The sequence below is a fragment of the Gadus chalcogrammus genome, chromosome 23 (genome assembly GCF_026213295.1).
Source record: "Gadus chalcogrammus isolate NIFS_2021 chromosome 23, NIFS_Gcha_1.0, whole genome shotgun sequence".
In the NCBI taxonomy this organism is placed as follows: domain Eukaryota; kingdom Metazoa; phylum Chordata; class Actinopteri; order Gadiformes; family Gadidae; genus Gadus; species Gadus chalcogrammus.
Genome location: NC_079434.1, coordinates 17,723,948 through 17,748,787, shown reverse-complemented (window position 1 = coordinate 17,748,787; position 24,840 = coordinate 17,723,948). Strand labels below are relative to the sequence as shown.

The 24,840-nt window shown below is 43.0% G+C and overlaps 1 protein-coding gene across 1 annotated transcript; it reads right to left on the bottom strand.

Moving 5' to 3' along the window:
- Positions 1-2,127: 2,127 nt before the first annotated feature.
- Positions 2,128-24,773, bottom strand: LOC130377013 (NACHT, LRR and PYD domains-containing protein 12-like). Its single transcript, XM_056583955.1, has 15 exons — positions 24,431-24,773; positions 23,774-23,870; positions 23,545-23,661; positions 23,355-23,468; positions 23,167-23,280; positions 22,880-22,949; positions 21,577-21,802; positions 19,386-21,222; positions 18,792-18,968; positions 10,850-11,023; positions 6,959-7,132; positions 6,417-6,590; positions 4,444-4,617; positions 4,236-4,282; positions 2,128-3,738 (listed from the first exon to the last, which is right to left on the bottom strand). The coding sequence occupies exons 2-15, from the start codon at positions 23,854-23,856 to the stop codon at positions 3,182-3,184; spliced, it is 4,038 nt and encodes a 1,345-aa protein (XP_056439930.1). The 5' UTR covers positions 23,857-23,870; positions 24,431-24,773; the 3' UTR covers positions 2,128-3,181.
- Between the last annotated feature and the right edge of the window lie 67 nt (positions 24,774-24,840).

Sequence of the window (24,840 nt, the reverse complement as noted above, 5' to 3'; positions counted from 1 at the left end):
TTTGAACACTGCGTCCAGAAGCCAAACTCATTTGAGTTACTAGTGCTTGTATTGAAGTTACTCGTCTCTTTTCCAACAGTTACCTGTTAGTATTTTAATTAGTGACTTTATATTGTTGATCCTTGCTTCGTTAGATGAGTACTAGGCCCTGTCCCATTCCTCTCCCCTTAATGAGAACACTTCCCTCCACAGTAAAGAGTGAAGTGATAGTGAAGATCGTTCCCTATGAAATGTGACACCACTATAATTAATATTATGCAAATTAGCGTAGTGAACGTGCTCCCCTATGTCACGCGCAGCACCGACGTGTCTACACTACAGGAAGGAGCCTACTACTATTTTCATTCACGTTTGAAAATGTCACCCTTGTGTCGAAAATAAGACAACCTACACATTCAGGTCGTACAGTTAAATCCAGTCTACGGATAAATAATTTAACTTAATATATAACAGTTTGAGAAACATGGAAAAATAGCCGCTTGCTGAGTTCTCAACGTGTCCTGGGTCATACGTGATATTCCCTTGGCTGTGAGTGAGGTACCGAGCTGGCGAGCTGCCAAGGGACTTTAAGGGGAAATAGGCCCTCTCTCTTGCCACTAAGTATTGGATCACCCTACCCCTCCGAGGGAACGCACAACTTCTAGGGCTAGGGCTCAAATCTAGGGCTAGGGGGAATAATAGGATGGGGCCCTAGTAACTATTGCAGCCCTTCTTGGCGCTATAAATGTTATACGATGTGGTTTGAAGTCATCACATGACCAAACCAGCAATTTTAGAAATCAACTCTATTCTAGTCTTCTCTTCTGGTGTGCGTGTGTGTCACGCACACCAGACACAAATCAGTACTTTCCTATAGAGCGCACTCTATAGGAAAGTACTGATTTGTGTCAATCTGACAACGTTGCTCAATCAAGTATCGCTTAATCAAAGAGTCCCGATTCTCCAATGAATGGATTCCTATTCCCCCAGCCCCTGCTTGCTCTGCCCTGAGTCAAACCCCTGCATCCACAGACATCGTAGCTCTGTTGCTTTTCTTGCATTTCATCGACATTTGGCCTGCGGATGGAGTTTTAGTCTTCAGATAGTCGGTCTGAAATGTTGGTAATCGTAAGTGTCTTAAGTCATCGTATGACGTGTGTCTAACCTGAGAACCATGAGTGTGTTTATCAGAGGGTCTGATGAGCCGGGTGTTGAACGCGGAGGGGGCAGACAACGGTCTGGATGTGGGGGTCAGCCTGTTGACCTTTGGGCTCCTACCCCAACGGGTGCGTCTACATGGAGAAGCGGAGGATCCTGACCCCGGAATGAGGCCACGCCCTCATCCACAAGACCTCCGTCGACTGTCCTTTAGCAACCAGGACATGACCTTTCCCTCGCCCTGCTTCGACTTCGGGGAGAAGGTCAGCAGATATTTGCGTTCTCAAAATGACAAAATATCTGTATTGTATATTAACAGAAAAAAATTGATCAAAATTGAAGAGATTGATAATCTAGGAAACTACAAAAATCACAGCACATTATCGGTCCCAAATTTGATCAATAAAATATGAAAATGGTTTGATTTTGATTGACAAGGTGGGTGTGTGTGTGTGTGTGTGTGTGTGTGTGTGTGTGTGTGTGTGTGTGTGTGTGTGTGTGTGTGTGTGTGTGTGTGTGTGTGTGTGTGTGTGTGTGTGTGTGTGGTACTACCTGGAGGACTGCATCCAGCTGACCCGCCGTCCAATGACAGCAAGGGTGAGGAGGGAGGAGATGAGGACGTAAGAAAACCTTTGCACCATCTAACGTGAAATACCATCTAAGGGCCTGATGCTTAACCACTGGCCTGCTGTCTCTGAACCAATCAGACAGCAGAGTTCGCCAGATAGGCTAGGCTCTGGCAAGCTTAGCCTGTCTGTTTAGCCTGTCTGTTTAGCCACCTTTTTACTTACTTTTTGTTTTTGTATATGCGTGTGTGGTTAAAAAAGTCAGACTCCACTGTTGTGTGTGGTAATATCCTCCCTCCACACTGATGAAGGGGTGAATGGAGACTCCACTGTTGTGTTGGAGGTAACGTCTCCAGAAGACTTGGAGGATTTAAACTGAACTAACGGGAAGAATACGTCTGAACACATGAGAACGTTTGATCGACTGAGTTGTTTATTAACATTATGCTTTATGAACAATTACAAATCATAATGAATGAACATGTTGACTTGTTGTTCCCAACAGAACACAAAGAAACTATCTTCTGTTTTAAGTAATTTACAACATTGTTACCCTTTCCCATAGAACCCTTATCATCATTCATGATTATGTTGTTAAATCTGCTTTAAATCACGTTCCATGTCAGGCATGGCAAAATATAAACTGATTTTGTATTCCTTTAAAACAATGTTGAAAATATATAAAATATTGTAGGAAAATAGCGTACCATCAATCAACAATTAAAACACATTTTACATCAGAAAGTAAATCTTTGTTCAACCTGCTTAACCCAAAGGAAGATTTTTCTTTCATGGTTTATGCTGAACCTTTCAGAACGCCAATAAAATGCAGCATTTGGAGTTCAGTGGAGTATTTAAATCAATCACAAAGTGTTGTACTTCCACTGAACGGGTTGACCCCTCAGAGCATCAACAGCTGCTGCTCAACAACCCGATGTACTACAGGTACGTCCATGGGTCCACAAGTATTCAAACGTCCCCTTAACAGCTGGTCCTCAACAACGTCAGGACTGTGAGGACCCCCCAGACCCAAGCGGCCCCCTCTAATCTGACGCTCAGCAGCCCAGCTGAACACAGAGAGGGCTGAGAGATGAACCACGAGAGACACTGATGTTACCTGCTGCTTACCACCGACACACAGACCTGCTGTGGGTTTAGATCCATGAAGGATGTGTGTGTGTGTGTGTGTGTGTGTGTGTGTGTGTGTGTGTGTGTGTGTGTGTGTGTGTGTGTGTGTGTGTGTGTGTGTGTGTGTGTGTGTGTGTGTGTGTGTGTGTGTGTGTGTGTGTGTGTGTGAATAAGTCTGTGTACTTGTGTGTGTGTGTGTGTTTATAGAGTGCGATGTGTTTGTTTGTGTGTGCGTGTGTGTTAATTTCCGTGTACATATGTGTTTGTTGGTTTGGGTGTGTTTATGACTGTCTACATGTGTGTGCTTTTCCATGGGTCTGTGTGTGTGTTTGTGTGTCTACAATGGACACTCACAGAGACACTGAGGAACCACTCTTATGTAACCCAACCCCAGGGAGGAGGACCTCCTGGGTGAAGGAGGCCTGGAAGGTGTGGATGTGTGTCAGTGTGTCTGAGGACCCTCCTCCTCCTGGGGACACTCTGTAGAAGGACAGCGTGCCCGCGGGCCGGTCCAGATACACTCCTACTCTGTTAGAGCGAGGGAGGGGGAGACGTATGGCTGAAATACTACCGTTATGATAGGCACTGTAGACAGCAGCATCATCATTCTCATTACAAATAAGACTCCAGGACATGGTGTTCCAACCAAGCTGGCTGTCATTACCCAGTCCTCTCCTTGTCATTCCTCTGTATGCCACTCCTATATCAACCCATCCTCCCCACTCTACCTCCCAGTAGCAGCGGCCAGTCAGACCCTCTCTACACAGCACCTGGGGCCGGACGTTAAACCTCTCTGGGTGATCCGGATACGACTGGTTCTCTTCACCCCGCGTCACCTTCCTGCTGTCCTCAGACAGAGAGAGTTGTCTGTGGGCTGTGTTTTGGTCCAGTGTGAGTTCACAGGCATCTGACGGGAGAAACATGATTAGGCTGCTAAACCAATATTATTAATTATAATTATCATCATCATCTTCATCCTTATTAAATAAACAGCATCACCAGCTCTAATTTAAATCTAAAGTGAAATACATGCATCATTCAAAACATGTTCATATGATTATTATGTGCTATAGCTAATGTAATGACAGGAATTAAAACAAAATTATAATTATTATAATAATGACAAGTTAATAGTATAATTTAAGTTTTTGAATATAATATAGACATGTAATTATGATTAACAGTATCCTGATTATTATGGTGTTATGTCCAATGTTGTAAAATCATCACTCATGATATAATCACAGCAATTATGTTAATGTTTATATATGTAAGATACATGATGTCAGTCATCAGCTTCATTCCGAGAAAGATCTGAATGAACAGACGTCACCTCCTGCTGTGTGGATGGACTTTCCCTCTCAATAGTCAGTGTGCGTTGTGATGAATCAAACAGACACTTACACTTCTTTAGAGCTGGTTTCAGCCTCCACACTCCACCGTGCTCCACACTGGGGGGGAAACAAAGTGAGAGCAACATGTTGAAACATACGCCACTATACGCCTCTACACAACATAAGTTACAGCTGCCTTTTCAAACCACTTCATCTAGCAGCGGGTTGAATCCTTGTAGGAGACATTGTCTCTGAGTGATGAGCTGTCCTCTCCATACCTGAGAGTGTCCAGTCTCCAGCGTGGATCCTCCAGTCCAGCAGAGAGCAGCGCAGCTCCTGAGTCTCCTGGGTGATTGTAGCTCAGGTCAAGCTCTCTCAGATGGGAAGGGTTGGAGCTCAGAGCGGAGGCCAGAGAAGCACAGCCTTCCTGTGTGAACAGGCAGCCAGACAACCTACACACACACACACACACACACACACACACACACACACACACACACACACACACACACACACACACACACACACACACACACACACACACACACACACACACACACACACCTTTATTTATTCTATCTGGATGAGAATATTTCTTACTGAAGTAAACAGATTAATAAAGTATTAATTCCATATGATGGACAACTTAAAGCTTTATGATTTATTAATTCAGATCACAGCCCGTCTAGAGCCACCATCACCGAGCCTCGATCATGTCTACACTAATGGAAACTCCTCAGAGTTACAAAACATATAACACATAACATCCATAACATACAGACAGCAACCCCTAACCCTCACATGAGCTGGCCAGAGTTACATCACATATAACTTACATAACATGGTAGCAGTTAACAGTATTGCAACCCCTCACCCTCACATCAGCTGGCCAGTGTTCTGTCAGCTAGAATAACCTGTTAACTCATAACACACTAGCAGCTAACAAGACAGCAAAAATAAACAACCCTTCAAAAAAAAAAAATATGACGTTCCTAAAATCCTCGTCCTCTAAAGTTCTGTTCCTCCTCTGGCCTCTTGGCCTCCTTCCTCCCATCTGTGCTCCACTGACATGTTGACCCCAGCCTACAAATGAATAATGATGCTGAATCTGGTGGGGATCTTAAGCCCAGTTCAGACCAAAGATTCGCCCCGCAGCGAGGCTGTTTTGGAACGTCGCAGGGGAAGAGTTGCAGCAGCGTGACCCTAACCCTAACTTCAGGTCAACATTGGGGGATCGTAATTATTTCGTTCAAATGTGTTCAACCAAAAAGTGGCCATTTCAGCATTACTTATCTGTAATTTATTTGATTAAATCCAAATTTTGTTTGTGATGATGTATGAAATAACCCATTCGATCAATTGAGAACTGCATTTTACAAGTGTGTTATGAGTGGCATGACATGCACTCATTTAACATGCCCTGGGAATGTATAAATATTCTTGAAACTTAAAACTGGACCATATATTCATTAGAATAGGATTTCAACTCAATGAAGGACCACTATTGGAGTGGGTTTGACGAAGATTGGAATAAAATTAATTGTTTGGAGTGCTGCGGCAGAACGAATCAAGGAATGGGCGCAGTATCGGCCCAAAAGCAACAGGCCTACAATGCGCTTTACAAAGTAGGAAGGCGAGAATATAGCCTAGTCCCCCCCCCCTTTACACACAAATTCTCGAAGGGGATCAATAAAAATAAACCAAGAGTTTTTGCAAATAGAAATCTCTCTACAAAGTTAGAACTGCTCATGGTGATATCGCTGCGTTGTCTCTGTGGAGACAGCGCAGCAACACCTCTACCCAAGCCCCCGCCCCCCCGGAACCGCGGAGCAGTCGCATTTACATCAGAATGAAACCCAACAAACCGCCAATGTGTGTGTAGGGTCCGGGAGGGTAAATTGGGGTGCTAGCTCAAGCAACCTAATCGCAAACCTAAGTTAGGCTACTTTTTAGCCTGATGCTGCTGTTGTGGCTCTCAGCTGTGCCAGAGCGTTCACAGTTGCTAGGGAAACCACCTGACGTCGCCGCCCGGTGCAGCAGTTTGAACTGCCCCATTTTTAGAACGTCGCAGCCCGTCTCGTCGCAAGGAGTTGGAAGGAGTTGCGAGTTGCAAGTCGTTGCAAGGCTAATCTTTGGTCTGAACTGGGCTTTAGACACGTGTCGTCTGTTCTTTTAGATCACAGCCCACCTAGTCCTGGATCATCCCTTACTCTTAAACAAACCCAACGACACATTTAACCCTAACCCTGACCTGAGAGTTTCCAGTGTACAGTGTGGACTCCCCAGTCCAGCAGAGAGCAGCTTCACTCCTGAATCCTGCAGATCATTGGAACTCAGGTCCAGCTCTCTCAGACGAGAGGAGTTGGAGCTGAGAACTGAGGCCAGGGCTTCACAGCATCTCTCTGACAGATGACAGACATTCAGCCTTCACACACAAAATAAAAATACCATGTTACTGTGTTCATGTCTTTAACATTTTCCATAATTGAAAGAGAAGTTACACCAATGTTAATTTTTTTTATATTTAAATTCTAATAATAAGCTTTAACTACAGCCTGACTACATGTGAATAGGTAGAATAATAATAATAAAAAATAGTAAACTGTACTTATATAACATTCAACTTATACTGTCATGGCAACAACAATATAAATATGTTGAGATATTCTTGTACAAAAATATTATTTAGGGGTGTGAATTTTGATTTTATCGGCTTAAATCTCTACATTAAATTTACTTTTTTGTTATAAAGATTATTGTGCTGTAAAGGTTTGCACATTGAGTAAAACTGACCTGAGAGTTTCCAGTGTACAGTGTGGACTCCCCAGTCCAGCAGAGAGCAGCTTCACTCCTGAATCCTGCAGATCATTGGTACTCAGGTCCAGCACTCTCAGACGAGAAGAGTTGGAGCTGAGAACTGAGGCCAGAGCTTCACAGCATCTCTCTGACAGATGACAGCCAATCAGCCTTCACACACAATAAACAGAACATGTTAGGAATCCTGATTTAATGTTTTAGACGACTTTTCTGATAGTTAGCTATCAGAAACTTTTATTTTCTGATAGTTATATAAAAATGATGATAAATTATTCTTCTGTAAATTATATTGTGGTGATCACGGCCGTGGTCACCGTGTCCGGGTGCCGCAAAGGATCCTGGGAGGCTCGGGGGGAAGCGGCACCGCCACCAAGGGAGTCGTGTGTGTGTGTGTGTGTGTGTGTGTGTGTGTGTGTGTGTGTGTGTGTGTGTGTGTGTGTGTGTGTGTGTGTGTGTGTGTGTGTGTGTGTGTGTGTGTGTAAAAAAGGCAACTCTCTGGGTCTTGCGTGCATTGTGTAACTGCTTTAAACCTGGGCCCCGATTCCCGATAACGATGGATCCAAGCTCATACGATCATTCTCACGAAGGATCTTGCGAACCTTCGTAAATTTCTTTGGTGCGTTTCCTGAAACTCCTCTTTACATGAACGCGCGTGTTAGCTCTAACGACGTTTGTAGGCTTGAAACTGTCCACTGACCAGTGCTGGAATGGGCTCTGTAGGATGGGGAGACGCAGGAATGTTGCAGGAAAATAGGCTTAAAAAGGGTTCAAATATGTCCCCATCAAGGCTAACAGCAGAGTATCCTACGAAAATAATAGACTACAATAATATGAATGCTGAAGATATTAAAAGACAATTGATTAGGCCTGGGCTGACATATGCTTTGTCAGTCCTAATCTTGAACATACTGTGCGTATATTTTTCAGCTTGTGTGACAACTACATTTATCTTAATTAACCTCGGGTAGTGTTAACACGTGGATCATATGGGGTCAGAACAGTCTCATTAATAATGAATGCATGGAGAAGGATTCACAAATGTATTTTCTGATTTATATATAAATTAATCTCTTCCCACAAATACATTTCAATGCACACATAGATGGATATCGGTATGTATAAATGTAAAATAAATCCATAAACAAAAATAAGTTTCACAAACACATTTCTGATCCATACACAAATGTAACTTGTTTTAAATAAATGTAATATAAATCCATAAATATATGAATTAAAAAAATATTTGCAATTTTCATCACAATGTATTTGGATGTTGTTACATTTATATACAAACTGTTAAACTTGTATTTACAAGACGTTTTTCATTTGTGAACTTACTTGCATTTGTGTGGGAACTGGTCTGTATTTATGTGTGGATTTTTGAGACTCTCCTGACGTCGCTAGATTCACAAATGCATTTTTTTGAACAAGGAAGTCTCTGTAGCCAATCAGATGCCTCCCTCGTTTTCAGTCAACCACATGACTGCAGTGACTGGGTTTTTACGTCGGTGCCGTTTACTACTTTAACGGCACCGATAATCCCAAAACCCAGTCGAATTTAGATGGAAAAAGTGTGTGGCTAAACGTGACGCAGCATTTAGAGTAGACATTTGACAGAGAACCGGGAGGCTCGGAGGCTGGACTCAGAGGTCGGAACTGCAGCCATGTGATTGGCTGAAAACGAGGGAGGCATCTGATTGGCTACAGAGAGTTCCTTGTTGAAAAAAATGCATTTGTGAATCTAGCGACGTCAGGAGAGTCTCAAAAATCCACACATAAATACAGACCAGTTCACGCACAAATGCAAATAAATTCACAAATGAAAAACGTCTTGTAAATACAAGTTTAACAGTTTGTATATAAATGTAACAACATCCAAATACATTGTGATGAAAATTGCAAATATTTTTTTAATTCATATATTTATGGATTTATATTACATTTATTTAAAACAAGTTACATTTGTGTATGGATCAGAAATGTGTTTGTGAAACTTATTTTTGTTTATGGATTTATTTTACATTTATACATACCGATATCCATTTATGTGTGCATTGAAATGTATTTCTGAGAAGAGATTAATTTATATATAAATCAGAAAATACATTTGTGAATCCTTCTCTGTGCATTCATTATTAATGAGACTGTTCTGACCCCATAGTATGATGCCGCGAAAAAGGTGTGCATAAGACGGCATATTTGGCAGTGTAAAAACGCCTTATGATGGTGCTGGTAATGTAAGCGGGAAAGCACGCAGGGTTCAGGCACGCATCGCAGCACATTTTCCCGCAGCAGTCTACTTTCACTGCAGAAACCACGTTCTCGATTGTGCACTCCACTAAGGTCAGGGATGTCCAATTAATAATGAACTTCAACACAGCCTCACCGAAGCACCTACAGTGCTTTATGGCAAACAATCGCAACAAAAAACGCCTGCAGAAATTCCCCGACACCCGCTGGTCTCAGCATGATTCATGTACGGTATGTCTTCTGTCATTGATCAATATGAGGACATTTTAACCACGCTGGTTGAATTAAAATCAGAGGGAGACAGCAAGTGCAGCTCGAAAGCGACCTCCCACACAAGACCAATGGAATCATTTGATTTTATTATATGCCTTGTGAGAGGGTTGCCTTGGGACGTGGCGTTTGATCGGTACATTTCGGCTGCACATTTATTTTTGGAATTTTAAATTGCTGCAATAAATTATGTTGTTGTTGACTCTGTCTCTGTCTTCAATTTTTAAATCTTACAGTAGTCTATTAGTAATATATTGGCGGTAACCACTGTTTTGGGGGTAATGCGAAATGGGGCCAGCTGGACATTCTGTGGTATTGGATGTGTTTTAATAAAACACATCCAATACCACTGAATGTCCAGCAGGTGACTCCACTGAGGCTATAGTAACGATGCTCTTAGCACCCTACGAGTACCCCTGGAGCCCTCGTTAGTGTGAGAGTTAGAGTGTTTTCACGATGTTCGTTACGCAACCATGCTTTCGGGAAAAGGTGTGAAAACTGTACGATGTTCGTACATCGAACTTCACGAACCACTTAGGCTAACAATGCTTCGGGAAACGGGGCCCTGGTCTCCCGTCGGGTCATTCCTGTGCTGCTCGCCACAATATAATCAGTCTACGTAGACCTATAACCTTAGATTGATGCAAATACTGTGACTACATTTGTTTAAAGGGAACATATTACACCACCAGGTGTGAGTGTGATTAGCCATAACAAGCTGTTTTGAAACCCTGCAGCTTCTGACATCACAGGTCGGCGTGTCCACCTAGATGTATAACGGATAGATGGTATAATATGTCCCCTTTAAACAAATTAAGTCACAGTATTTGCATCAATCAAAGGTTATAGGTCTACATAGATAATTATAATGTGGCGAGCAGCACAGGAATGACCCGACGGGAGACCAGGTTTAAAGCAGTTACACAATACACCGCAAGCACGCGCATCGCGCGTGCGCGCGCGTGCATGTGCTGCTCGCCAAAATATAATTAGTCTACGTAGACCTATAACGTTCGATTGATGCAAATACTGTGACTTCATTTGTTTAACTCCCACTCTCCCGTTAACAGGAGATTGTGGGAGGGAACTATAATTACATTTTGCGTATATAATTGAAAAGATGCAACGGCAACTCTTGGATAACTTTTCAACTTTTCATTTTCCCACATAAACAGCAAGGTGTAATATGTCCAATGGCACCACCCTGATAAACGTGGTCAGCAAAGGTACTGAGTCATCGATTATATATTTAGACGACATTTAGGATTGATCCTCAAACCAGGGGCAAGTAGTCGTTTTTTAATAATCTCCTGATATGGAACTGTTTGCACATTGATTAAAACTGACCTGAGAGTTTCCAGTGTACAGTGTGGACTCCTCAGTCCAGCAGAGAGCAGCTTCACTCCTGAATCCTGCAGATCATTGGAACTCAGGTCCAGCTCTCTCAGACTAGAGGAGTTGGAGCTGAGAGCTGAGGCCAGAGCTTCACAGCATCCCTTGGACAGACCACAGCAATTCAGCCTGCACACAATAAAAAGAACATGTTAGGAAGTGAGATCAAAAGTGCTTAAAAGATCCAACCAGCTCACAGGAGAAACATGGTGTAGCTAACGAACAGCACAGGGCCGCCATGGGCCCACACTGGAGGGGAGGACGTCCAGTGATGCTAGCGCCTCCGCTCTCCTCGCTGCCATCAGGGATCAGGGAGTGAACTCAAGGAGATGAATGTGGACATTCAAACTTCCTTCAGCAGTCCCCTGATGGCCGTAGGGATCCAGAACTCTGTGTGAACAGAGTCAGCCCTGACGAAGCAGAGGGCTGTGGAGCCAAGGAGGGCCTTCAGCGCACTCTCAGACCCAATGCTTCCTTCTGTAAGACTATTGACCTTTTATTTTGATCAATCATCATAAATGTGCTTAAGCCCATTTACAAAAACCTAAAACACTAAGGGCATTTGCCCTTCCTGACTTCAGACACTTTTACCGGGCTTCAAAACAAGGGCGACTATGAAACCCCTCTGGGGCTTTGCTTCTCTAAATATTCAAACATTCAATGTTATTCTGTATCCCTACATATTGAATAGATTCATATTGTTCTGTATTTCTACATATTTAATCGTTTTATGTTGCTCTGTATTTCTACATATTCAATCGTTTTATGTTCTGTATTTCAACCTATTAATACATGTTGTCCTGCATGTCAACATATTCAATTATGTTGCTTTTATTTCTACGTATTCAATAGTTATATTTTGTTCTATTTCTACATATTCAATCCTATTATGTTGCTATGTATTTCTACATAATCAATAGTTTTATGTTGTTCTGTATTTATTCGTATTCAATTGTTTTATGTTGCTCTGTATTTCTTAAGGCTGGGGGTAAACGATTATTTATTAAACGATTAATCTGGCGATTATTTTATCGATTAGTCGACTAATCTAATGACTAATTGGACGATTATCTATTTTTCTGTTGCTCGATTAATAAAACCCGCAATGTATCTCAAATAAATACCAAAAAAATCTTAATAATATATATTTTATTTAATACGGAACCCGTAAAGGGACATGAAAAAAATGTGTGCGTATACTCTCTTGCGCTCCGCCTCCAACTACGAGATGGTTAGTTACATCTTTCCTGCTGTCGGCTCCCAGACCGAGGAGCACCGGTGATACGTTCCCTCCAGGGCCGATGCTCTCTCGGGGGCATGACCCTTCACTTTGACCGACAGTGAGTCTGCTTATATGTCGGAATATGATGGAATGAAGCGGCCACCGATTCTTGACAGGCTGGGTACTTTATTCTTCCACACAACCGGACTCGTTCATGACTTCACTAGACTGACACGCACGCTATCGCTCGCTCTCCTCGCTCGTCACCTACTCGCTGAGGACACACACACACTCACACACACACTGCCAGTGATGTGCGCACGATATTTCCCCGTGCTCATGAAATACTTTCTCGTGCGCACGAGATACTTTCTCATGCGCACGAGATACTTTCTCGTTTGAGATGCTCCAACATTGCTGTCGTGCTCTTGTGATATGCCAACTCCATTTGGCAAAGAGTGCAAATCACAACACCTTTCCGTTTAGGACTTAACTTGAAGTATTTCCATACCTTTGATGATTTCGTGCGCGGAAACTTTCCTTTATTGCGACTTTCGTCCATTTCTCCGTTGAAAATCGTCGACGGAGAAATTGACGAATTTTTGACGTCGACATCATCGACGCGTCGCTACAGCTCTAGCATTTCTACATATGTTGTTCTGTATTTCTACATCTTAAATTGTTTGACCTATTTCTGTATTTTATGTCTTCAATTGAAGTTCTGAAGATAAAATATATATAAAGTATATTTGTAAAAAATAATGACGTAGCAAAGACCTTATAAAGTCATGGCAACAAAAAATAAATTGTTGAGTTTTTCCTATGAAAATTATACATTTATGAACTTGAAATGAATTATACATTCATGCAGCGCTTTTCAAGTCACCTTACATTGACTTCATATAGGGCTTTACAGTGAAGGGGGGACCTCACTAACCACCACGAATGTGTAGCATCCACATGGGTGATGCACGGCAGCCAATCGGCGCCAGAACGCTCACCACACATGAATTGTGAATGTGTGATTGGAATGTCATATTTTACTTTGTTGACCGCAATGTCATGTACATTACCTTTAACACACACACGTACATACACCAATATACATGCTTACACTACCATGGGACCACAATGGAAATAAGCCCACGGTATTTTATGTGTTATCATTTTGACCTGTTCATTTGTATGCTAACGTTTGTGCATGCGTCAATAAAGAATTTCAATCATTTCAATCAATCAATTAAACACCAGCTTGAGGTGGAGAGTGAGGGGATGAATAGGGGGCCAGATTGAATGAGCCTGGTTGGGCAGCTTTAGCCAGGACCCGGGGAATCCCCTTCTCTTTTTGCAATAAGTGCCCTGGGATCCTTAAAGGTCCCATGACATGCTATTTTATGGATGCTTTAATATAGGTATTAGTGGGCCACTAACACAGTATTCAAAGACGTTCCCGAAATTCAGCCGTGGTGCAGAGTTACAGCCACTCCGAGCCAGTTGCACATTGAGCTTCCCCCTAATGCGCTGTTTTGGTGTCTGTAGCTATAAAGCAAATGAGGAGGAGCGAGGCGGGTCAAGGAGGAGGGTGGGGGTGTGGCCCTGAGCAGCTTGCAGCCACGGTACCATACGCTCTGTTTACGGTGGCTGTATCGCTATGGCGAGAGGCACACAGCCTTTAGCCGTGTTCTGTAAATATTCTAGAACACAAAGGAGACCTGGCTGGAGCTCTATATGGTATCTAAATAATATCATATTATACATAGATATCTATTAGGGATGGGCACGAGTAGTCAATTCCAAACTCGAGTGATCGAAGGAATTCCTCGAGGATCAATCGAGTACTCGTTTGATCTATTTTTAGAATGCAACGCATCTGCAGCAGGAATAGGCCTAATGATGAACTGCAATATTACCAACCAAACATGTAATGCTTATTCTCCATCAAAAGAGTCTGAGTTATCAGAGTATTCATTATTTATTTTTGCAAACGTTCAAAACACATTTTCCTTACAAAAATAAATATGCGTCTCACAATTTAAATCACGTTGAACCAAGGCCTGTAACGGTTTAAAAAAAACAAAAACTAAACAAGTAGCCTAACCTCATCTCATTTTCGTCCGCTTATCCGGGGTCGGGTCGCGGGGGGAGCAGCTTCAGTGGGGGTTTCATTCCGTCTGCGCACGGCACCTTCTCAACAATAATCAATAATCTTCCTCCCACTCAGGGTGAAAATTGTAGGTCTTAGCTCGTTTCCCCTCAGCCATGCCAACGTTTAGGAGTGCGTAACTACTGTTGACGGCTTTCAACTGCTGTTGACAGCGCATGCGCTACCGCGCGTATATGTCCCGTGCAAATTGTATTTTATTAAAAAAAAATAATAATAAAAAAAATCTTTTTTTTTTCTTCACCCCTCGCGGTCGACTTGGGATCTGTCGGCGGTCTACTGGTAGACCGCGATCGACTGGTTGGGCACCCCTGTTATAGACTCTCATCTCCCATAACATCACAGTCAGGGTGGTGGCTTATATAATTTATCTTCCTCTGCCTTAATGTATGTAATTTGGTTACATTAGTGATATTTTGGCCAGGAATAATAAAGTATATACAATCGCTATTTCATTTATTTTCTTTTATTTTCAACATTTACAAAAGAATAGGGCCTGCTGGGAAATCTGTTCGACCAATCACTGTGATGTTTTGAGTGTACATACGACGTACCCTACATGATACTCCCGTATACCACAATGCAATGCGGTCGTGTTTTTCCGAAGGAGAAGAAGAAGCTGATTAACCGCGAAAACGAATACATTTAATAATGGAGTCTCTGTCTTCGTTTAGAAATGTCAACAATTTATTTGGAATCTAACATAGAAAATGTAACATTCAAAATTAATTTAAAAAAACTTGAACAAGGAAATGTTACATTCAACATCAATCCAACCTCCAGCTTTCCTCGTTAGTGCCCGGTTTGTTTACATGATGTGGGCGCATCTGTCTGCGTCACACAAATACCCGGCGCATTTACTGACGCACATGACGTTTAAAAATGTTCAGCGTAGTGTCCGAATCCTCGTTTGTTCGTTCCCTATATAGTGCACTATATCATGAACACTATATAGGGAATAGTGAGTGAGTGTATAGCGAACGACTTCGAACACAGCTAGTATCTCCAGTGGTGTATAAAGTACTCAAAAGCCATACTTAAGTAAAAGTACAGATACCTTACTGGAAAATTACTTAAGTAAAAGTAAAAGTCACCTTTTAGAATAGTACTTAAGTAAAAGTATTAAAGTATCTGATCTTTACTGTACTTAAGTATCGAAAGTACTTTTCTGATATTAAATGTACTTAAGTACTGAAAGTACAAGTAACCGTTATCGAAACTCCTCCCTATAACTGCCCTCGTCCAATCATGCCTTAGCACTAACTGGCTAGATAGATACCTCGCCAGAGATGGAATAAGAATAAATAATCTTTATAGGTTATTAGCTAGCTTGAATTATTCTATACAAATATTACCCAGCGGTGAAAGAACCTTACTAGTTTAAAATGTTGTGCTGGTGGTATTTATTTTGAGGTCGTGAAGTTTCTAATTTTTTGATTGAGACCTGTATGATTTTGCTTCGATTATTGTTGTTTCCCCTTCGTTGTTGATCTTTTTTGAAAACATCCTTCCACTGCATATTGCAGTCCATTTTGCCATGATCTGGATGCTGTCGCGGAGTTACTCCAAAAAAAAATCACTGACACTGACAGATATCGTAGCCCGACCTATTATCCCGCAAGCGCTGGTACACGTTACTTAATATTGATTTTGGTGTCATCCAGGATCGCGGATTTTCGGAAAACTTAAGTCCCTGCCCAAAAAGGGTATTTAAATTAGCTTTGTAGCAAAAATGGCACATATACAGCGTATTGAAGTGTATAAGATAGTGTTGTAATACTGCGTGTACAAACTAGCCTGATACAAATAGTAGAATTTTGATAGCCCTTGCCCTCGTCCTAGCCATGCATTTGTGTGTTGACAGTCGTAGGAGTTTTGATCGACGGAGCAACAGTAACTAAGCAAGGGGGCTTTGCGAACGTGCGCTGGGACAGCTGATTCGCCAAACAGGCTCGCAGTCTGTGTTCTACCACAGTCCCGAGGTTATTCTCATATCTCTCATGATTCTTTTTTTTTTTTCTAAAGATGAGTTGATTTTGTAACGAGTAACGAAGGTTTCAAGGGAAATGTAGCGGAGTAAAAGTATCCGTTTTCTTCGCAAAATGTAGCGAAGTAAAAGTAAAAGTACAGAGAAATATAAGTAGTAAAGTAAAGTACAAATATCCAAAAAAACTACTTAAGTACAGTAACAAAGTATTTCTACTTCGCTACTATACAACACTGAGTATCTCCAACTCTAACATATTGTTAAAAGCTAAGCCATACCATTGCAATGTTTTGCAAGCTAAAAAGTGGTACTAAAAAACGTAAAGAGAAGAAAGACCTGGCACACAATTCGAAATGTTTGCACAGCGTTTTTCCTGTACCTCACCATACCAGTGACAGTAGCCACAGCAGAGCGGTCATTTTCCAAGCTCAAATTGATAAGACTTCCCTAAGGAGCGCCATGGCACAGTAGCGATTGAGTGTATTGGCCATACTCTCAATCGAGAATGAAAGAGCAAGGAAATTGGATTTCACCACTATTATCAACAAGTTTGCTGAACAGAAGGCACGCAGAGTTAACTTCTGAACGGGTAAGAGCAGTTGTTATTTTATTATTGGTTATGGCCGCTGTGCCATGTAGGAGTATGTTACCATTGGCAATTTTGATTAGGCCATAGTTGTGCTGTTTGTGAAATGTAGTTGCGTGGTCAGCTGAATGGAGTATTTATGTTTTGTTTTTGATAGTAGGCAGTGTGTTGCAAATACAGTGTGTACGTGGTCCTAATTATGTTTCTGTGATTTTGACGTGTGATCTAGGGATGCTAAGTCTCTTCCATGGTTCTGATGATGATTTTACGTTCTCTCGTTGTGGTGGCTGTTGGCTTAGGCCCTATGGGGGAGTGGATGCATTCGTGTGTGTGTGTGTGTGTTTGTGATTGTGTGTGTGTGTGTGTGTGTGTGTGGGGGGGGGTCGGGGGGAGGGGTGGGGGGCCCAGCACGATCTTGCCCCGAGGCCTAGCACAACTAAGCTACGCCACTGCTCACGCCCATCCCTAATATCTATATCATATAACATATATTATCACGGCCAAAAGCTGTGTGAGCCTCCATACGATATTATGAATCTCAAACGACCGTGTCGGGTTCTCCGACGTCTCTGGTTCTTCCACGTCTGCATCAATCAGAAGAAGACTGAACCACGACATGGAGGAGAAAGGGATTGTTCACCGCGGTTGTTGACCGCGGTTGTCTCCCGCCGGAGCCCGCTTCCCGCTGCCGAGGGACCACCGCCTCCTGCAGCGGGCAGCTGGCAGCGCCGAGGCGGAGGTCCCTCGGCAGCGGGAAGCGGGGCTCAAGCAGGAGACATTCGCCGCCAACAAACCCTTTCTCCTCCAAGTCGTGGTTCATGTCTTTCTGGGAGGCAAAGCCAAAGTTCCTTTCCCCCAATTCCTTCTCAACCATGGCTGAGATAACCCCCACTACAGTCTCGTTGTGGAAAGACGAGCGCACGCACACACACACACACACACACACACACACACACACACACACACACACACACACACACACACACACACACACACACACACACACACACACACACACACACACACACACACACACACACACACACGGCGCTCGCACACTTGTGTCTCATTGCCGGGCCAAATTCTCTGGGTGGGCAAGGCAGAGAAAGGGGAGGAGCTTAGATCCTTTATGACGACATATGGGACCACATTCCAAATCAGCGCGCTTGAGCCTCCGGTTTTTCAAAGGCTAGCAGAACACCTAGTGCTTGATTTACACCGAACGCAAGTTTTAGCCACTGGGGGACCATAGGCAGGCTAGGGGAACTCATATTTATGTTAGAAAACCTCATAAAGTGAGATATTCATGCCATGGGACCTTTAATAACCTCAGTGAGTCAGGACCTCGGTTTTACGTCTCCCCCAAAGGACGGCACCTTCCACAGCACAGTGTCCCCGTCACTGCACTGGGGCATCAGGATTTATGCTTTGGCCAGAGGGAAGAGTGCCGCCTACTGGCCACCAACCGACACCACTTCCAGCAGCAGCTCAGTGTTCCCAGTTGGTCTCCCTTCCAGTACTAACCAAGCCCACCTGCTTAGCTTCAGAGGTTCAACTAAGGCAGGGTCTACATTGATCTGGCTGCTGGTTTAATTAGACCGATAAACTTTAATGGATGCAAATACTGCGACTTCATTTGTTTAACTACCACTGTCCCGTTAACAGGGGATTGTGGGAATGCACTTTTATTATATTGTGTGTTTATAATTGAAAAGCTGCAATTGCAACTTTGGGATTACTTTTTCAACTTTTCATTTTCGCAACCCACATAAACAACAAGGTGTAATATGTCCAATGGCACCACTCTAATAAATGTGTTCATCAAAGGTACTGAGTTAATTTGACGTCATTTAGGTGTGATTCTCAAACCAGGGGGCAGTAGTTAAAAGTCTTCTGAAATCAAACCTTGTGGTGTAACTGTTTGCATTTAGTAAAACTGACCTGAGAGTTTCCAGTGTACAGTGTGGACTCCCCAGTCCAGCAGAGAGCAGCTTCACTCCTGAATTCAACAGTTCATTGGTACTCAGGTCCAGCTCTCTCAGACTAGAGGAGTTGGAGCTGAGAACTGAGGCCAGAGCTTTACAGCATCTCTCTGACAGATTACAGCTGTTCAGCCTTCACACAAAAAAACAGAACATGTTGAGAACCGTGATTAAATGTTTTATAAGACTTTTCTGATAGTTGAACAAATGATTATACATTAGATCTTTAAATGGTAGGTACATATTAGGTGTACAATGTTGATACTAACAAAATGCCATAACAGTTGTTTTGTAGTTCTGAAAACTGTATCATTATATTACTTTTATAGAAATATGTATATAGTGTGTATCGTAAAACATGTTAAAAGTATGCCTACAGATATATGTTGTATGTTATTGTAACTTTTGTATTCTAGTATTATATATATTGTATTGTGTGCATTGCAATACATAGTAGTGCAGCGTCAGAGATGTTTTTTAATTGACTATAACTTATATATTCTAGTATTATGTATAGTAGTGTATTCTTAATACATGTTATGAGTGAACCTACAGAGATGTTTTGAAGGCTTTGATCAGTGGCAGCAGCCCAAGAAGACCCTCGTCAGAAGCAGAGTATTTCTTCAGGTATAACACGTCCAGCTGCTCTTCTGATGTCAGTACGATGAAGACCAGAGCTGACCACTGAGCAGAGGAGAGAGATTCAGTGGAGAGTCTTCCTGATGTCAGGTACTGTTGGATCTCCTCCACTAGAGAACTGTCATTCAGCTCATTCAGACAGTGGAACAGATTGATGCTTCTCTCTTGAGAGAGATCTCCACCTATCGTCTCCTTGATGTAATGGACTATTTGGGTATTGATTTGTGACCTCCTTCCTGTCTGTCCCGGTGGATCTTTTTTAGTTAGATTGCCCAGCAATTTACTTCCTCTTGGTCCCAGCAGACCTTGTAGGAGCATCTGATTGGTCTCTAGAGAGAGGCCCAGGAGGAAGCGGAGGAACAAGTCCAGGTGTCCGTTCTCACTCTGTAAGGCCTTGTCCACAGCACTCTGGTAGAGGAGGAGGAGTTCAGCTTCCCTGGAGGTTGGCTGTTCTTCTGAGAGCAGGTTGACACCAGTGTTGATGTAGGACAGAAAGACATAAAGGGCAGCCAGAAACTCCTGGATGCTCAGATGGACAAAGCAGAACATCCTGTCCTGGTGCAGGCCACACTCCTCTTTAAAGATCTGGGTGAACACTCCTGAGTACACTGAGGCTGTTCTGATATCGATGTCACACTCTGCCAAGTCTGCCTCATAGAAGATCAGCTGGCCTTTCTCCAGCTGGTTAAAAGCCAGTTTCCCCAGAGAAATAATGATCTCCCTGCTCTCCGAACTCCATTGTGGATCGGTTTCAGCTCGCCCATGATACTTCCTGTCCCCCTGTATGGACAGAACCTTCAGGAAGTGGCTGTACATCTGAGTCACGGTCTTGGGCACCTCTTCTCCTCTCTGGGATGTTTTGAAGAAGTCCTCTAGAACTGTAGCAGTGATCCAACAGAACACTGGGATGTGACACATGATGTGGAGGCTTCGAGATTTCTTGACGTGAGAGATGATTGTGCTGGCCAGTGTCCCCTCTCTGAATCTCTTCCTGAAGTACTCCTCCTTCTGTGGGTCGTTGAACCCTCTCACCTCTGTCACCATGTCAACACACTCAGCAGGGATCTGATTGGCTGCGGCAGGGCGTGTGGTTATCCAGATGCGGGCAGAGGGAAGCAGGACTCCCCTGATGATGTTTGTCAGCAGCACGTCCACTGAGGTCGTCTCATTGACATCAGTCCAGATCGGGTTGTTCTGGAAGTCCAGAGGAAGTCGACACTCATCCAGACCATCCAAGATGAGGACTACTTGGTCATGGTCGTATCTGTAGATTCCTGATTCTTTGGTTTCAACAGAAAAATTATGAAGGAGTTTGAGTAAGCTAAACTCTTTCCCTTTCAATAAATTCAGCTCTCTGAAAGTGAGGAGAAATGTGAAGTCTATGTCGTGGTTGGCTTTGCCTTCGGCCCAGTCCAGAGTGAACTTCTGTGTTAAGAGAGTTTTACCAATGCCGGCCACTCCGGTTGTCATTATTGTTCTGATTGGTTTATCTTGTCCAGGTAAAGGTTTAAAGATGTCTTCACATCTGATTGGTGTTTCCTCATTGGCTTGCTTCCTGGAATCCTTTTCAATCAGTCTGACCTCATGTTCCTTGTTGACCTCTCCACTGCCTCTCTCTGTGACGAAGAGCTCTGTGTAGATCTCATTCAGAGGTCTCTGCTCTCCTGCTCTAGCGATTCCCTCGAACACACAGTGGAACTTCTTCTTCAGATGAGCCTTGAGTTCATGTTGCCACTGGACCGCAACAGCTCCTAAATCCCAAACCAGAAGAAACATACCATTCATATTTCCAAGCAATATTTATGATGTAAAGAAAAAAGTATCATAAAATTCTACTTTATATGGATCTTATAACTTTATTAGTAGTGCTGTCGTTGTTGAGTATCAGTGGTATCAGTGACTTGCTAACCTGACATAACAAGATAGTGGTGCATCTCTTCCACTGAGTTAATCTGCTCTTGATCTGCAGTTTAATGTTTACAATTCTTTAAGCTGATACCCCCACAATAAGCCTACATATCAGGATCAAACCATTCAATCTGATACCCCCACAATGACCCTACATATCTGGATCAAACCATTTAACCTATATATGAGTATCTTACCACTCCCGAGCTTGTCGGCCAGTTCCTCCTGGTTCATCTCCATCAGGCAGAGCTTTGTGATGTCTACCACTCCCTCTATGGCGCGCCTCCTCTGCTCCTCGTTCTTACCATCCTCCTCCTCCTCCTCCCTCTGACTCTCTGAGCATTGTGGGTAATCTGAGAAGAGATCCCTCCAGAGCTTCTTCAGCTCGTTGTCTAGAAAAGCGTGTGCGTTCTCCTCAGCCCTCTGGAACAGAACAAACATCAAGGAGAACTTTACTCTGAACTAACTGAGGACATCAGAAGCATCAGTCCTAGATTAACGTCTCCCTGGTCTAAAGAGGGAAAATTGGAGACTATAAGCTCCACAAGAGATGCTTTTATTGCCCATGTAGAGCCAGGGGCACCACTAGAGATTGTGGGCCTTATCAAATAATATATTGGGCCTCCAACCTAGACCACCCACCAGCCTAGAAAATCCATTTGACCACCCAAGATTGATAGACTAGCTCTAGTGTAGCCTACTGCTAATTACCCAATACTTAGCCTACTGTCATTGACCATTGATGCATGAATGTCAGAGGTACATGAGTGGCATCGCTCATTACTGTTGCTGTTCTGGCAAAAGGCTTTCCTCTTGAGAAATTCATGAAATTCAGTGGTGTTTTACATTTTGGTCAATTTGTTCCCAAAGTTTTTCAGATGCCAGTAATGACAAAACAGGACAGAAAAGACACAGACTGTCTTCATACTCTGCTATTACTTTTCACCACTAGGGGTCAGTATTCACAGACATACCCTGGCTGTATAGTTGATAAGTAGAAGAAATTTTGTGTAGACCTCTGTAAACAGTTTCCCGGTTCATCCACCTGTCTACCTTATTCATTGATTCATATTCATGAATTTCATGTTTGATGAAGAACTATTTGATTGATATAAGATTATATGATTCACTAGGTAGCTCTGTGATAATGGGCACCACAGGAAGGTGAATAAATAAAAACCTTTATTTGTATAAACTGGGTGACCAACTGTTGGCCCTTTTCCTCCCTCTCAGGTTTCTGTTTCTGATACCCCGACTTCTACCTCAACGACGACGTGTCAAACTACTGACAGTCTGTTCTCCGTCTGTTCTGCTTGTAAGCTCACCGAGTGGAAGACTCTGTGCTGAAAACTGGATCCACGGAGGACTGAACCATGCAATAAAGAGAGAGAGGTGGAATATGTAGACTATACTACCCCCCTCTAGACAGGGGTGACCTAAGGGGGGCTTTGGTCACCCCTGTCTAGAGCTGAAGTGAAAGGTAGTTTTAAATGTACACACCTTGATCAGCTCTGTTTGATTCTGCTGTACAGACTGAGCACTGGTAACCTTTGACCTCTCCTGGGGACGCCTGTGGAGAGAACACGCGCACACACACACACACACACACACACACACACACACACACACACACACACACACACACACACACACACACACACACACACACACACACACACACACACACACACAAACACACATAAACACAGAGTATATTTTTAATAAAAAGATTTCCTGAATTGTAAACATCAGTCAGTAAAACTACTAGTTTTTTTGGAAACTGCTACCTCTCCTCTCTGGAGGGGCGTCCATCTTTAAGGTCAGGAGGATGATCCATAGACCAGTTGCTCTTCAAGGAGACACAGCTGGGTCCAGGGGAGTCTGCTCTCTCCTTCTGGAATCTTATAGAAAAACAAGAACCAGGATTAAAGGATGTCTGATAGATATAGTTGTATAATATCTGATAAATCCTTACCCTTCCTCTCTGTAGGGGCGTCCATCTTTAAAGTCAGGAGGACGATCCATAGACCAGTTGCTCTTCATGGAGACACAGCTGGGTCCAGGGGAGTCCGCTCTCTCCTTCTGGAATCTTATAGAAAAACAAGAACCAGGATTTATGGATGTTTGATAGATGCTGTAGTTTTATAATCTTTGACAAATCCTACCCTTCCTCTCTAGAGGGGCGTCCATCTTTAAGGTCAGGAGGACGATCCATAGAGCGGTCGCTCTTCAAGGAGACACAGCTGGGTCCAGGGGAGTCTGCTCCCTCCCGCTGCTCTGGGCTTCAACACAACACACACACAGCTTTTACTAAGACTGATGATGGAGTCATGAGATATCAGTGCTGAGCTCTAAGAAGGACAACAGTCACAGACAGTGAGATCCTCTTCTTACCTCTTAGCTTTGCTCTGGTGGCCATGTTTCCCAGACAGAGTGGTTTTAGAGGTAGGAGCCCCCTCCTCTCTCTCCTCATCCATAGTAGACTGGAGACCTGGACACAAACACAACTACATATAAATTCTCTGGATTCTCTTTGAGTACCGAACGTGAAATGCACACGCACACGCACACACACACACACACACACACACACACACACACACACACACACACACACACACTATCACTGTCTATCTCTAGATGTACACACTCTATCATGTCTTTATCCGTTAACTGTTGTAACCATAAACCATCAATAATGAACTAATGTTACCAATAAAACGCCACAATAAAAGTCCACAACACAACCAAACTGACTAGTACAGACTCATACTGTCCAGGAGAAACTTATCCTTTCAGTACAATTAAAAACACTTTATGTACCGTACCAGAGGATCCGTATATAAACGCCCTCCACACAGTGAAACTAGTTATTGATGTTCTGACCCATACTCCTTCATTTAAACAGGTTATTTCACTGAGATCAGCGTCCCTTTTACACCACAAACCTGGAAACACTGAACTTGGACTGGAAACAGATTAATTTAGTAAGAATGAATTAATAGAGTAAGAATACATCACCGAAGATAACTTGAATTCACCATACTGTACCTTATCTTCTCCCTGATAAAACTTGTGCTGTCCGTGTAGAATGGAAATATAGAAGCAGAAATTAAAGGCAAGTCAAAATCACGGCGAAGTGTTAAGAAGCGAGACAGAACATTAAACGGGTTCTAAAGGTTCAGAGAGTAACGATTGAGCTGCTAAGCTCCTCAGTGAAGACCGATCAAATGAGGAAGGAGACTTTGAACAGCAAATAACTATGTCTACAAGCTTTATGTTCCACTGGCCTCTGTCAGGGCACAGCACCATGACTGATGAAGTGATAAGATAAGACCGAGCAACAGCTTAATGAAGTCCATATCAAGCTATAAACCAACAGGTCCCAGTGCTGATACCCACAATGATGGCTGAATAATACAACTAAAGTATGACTTCCAGGGTACAAAGTACTGCTGTAC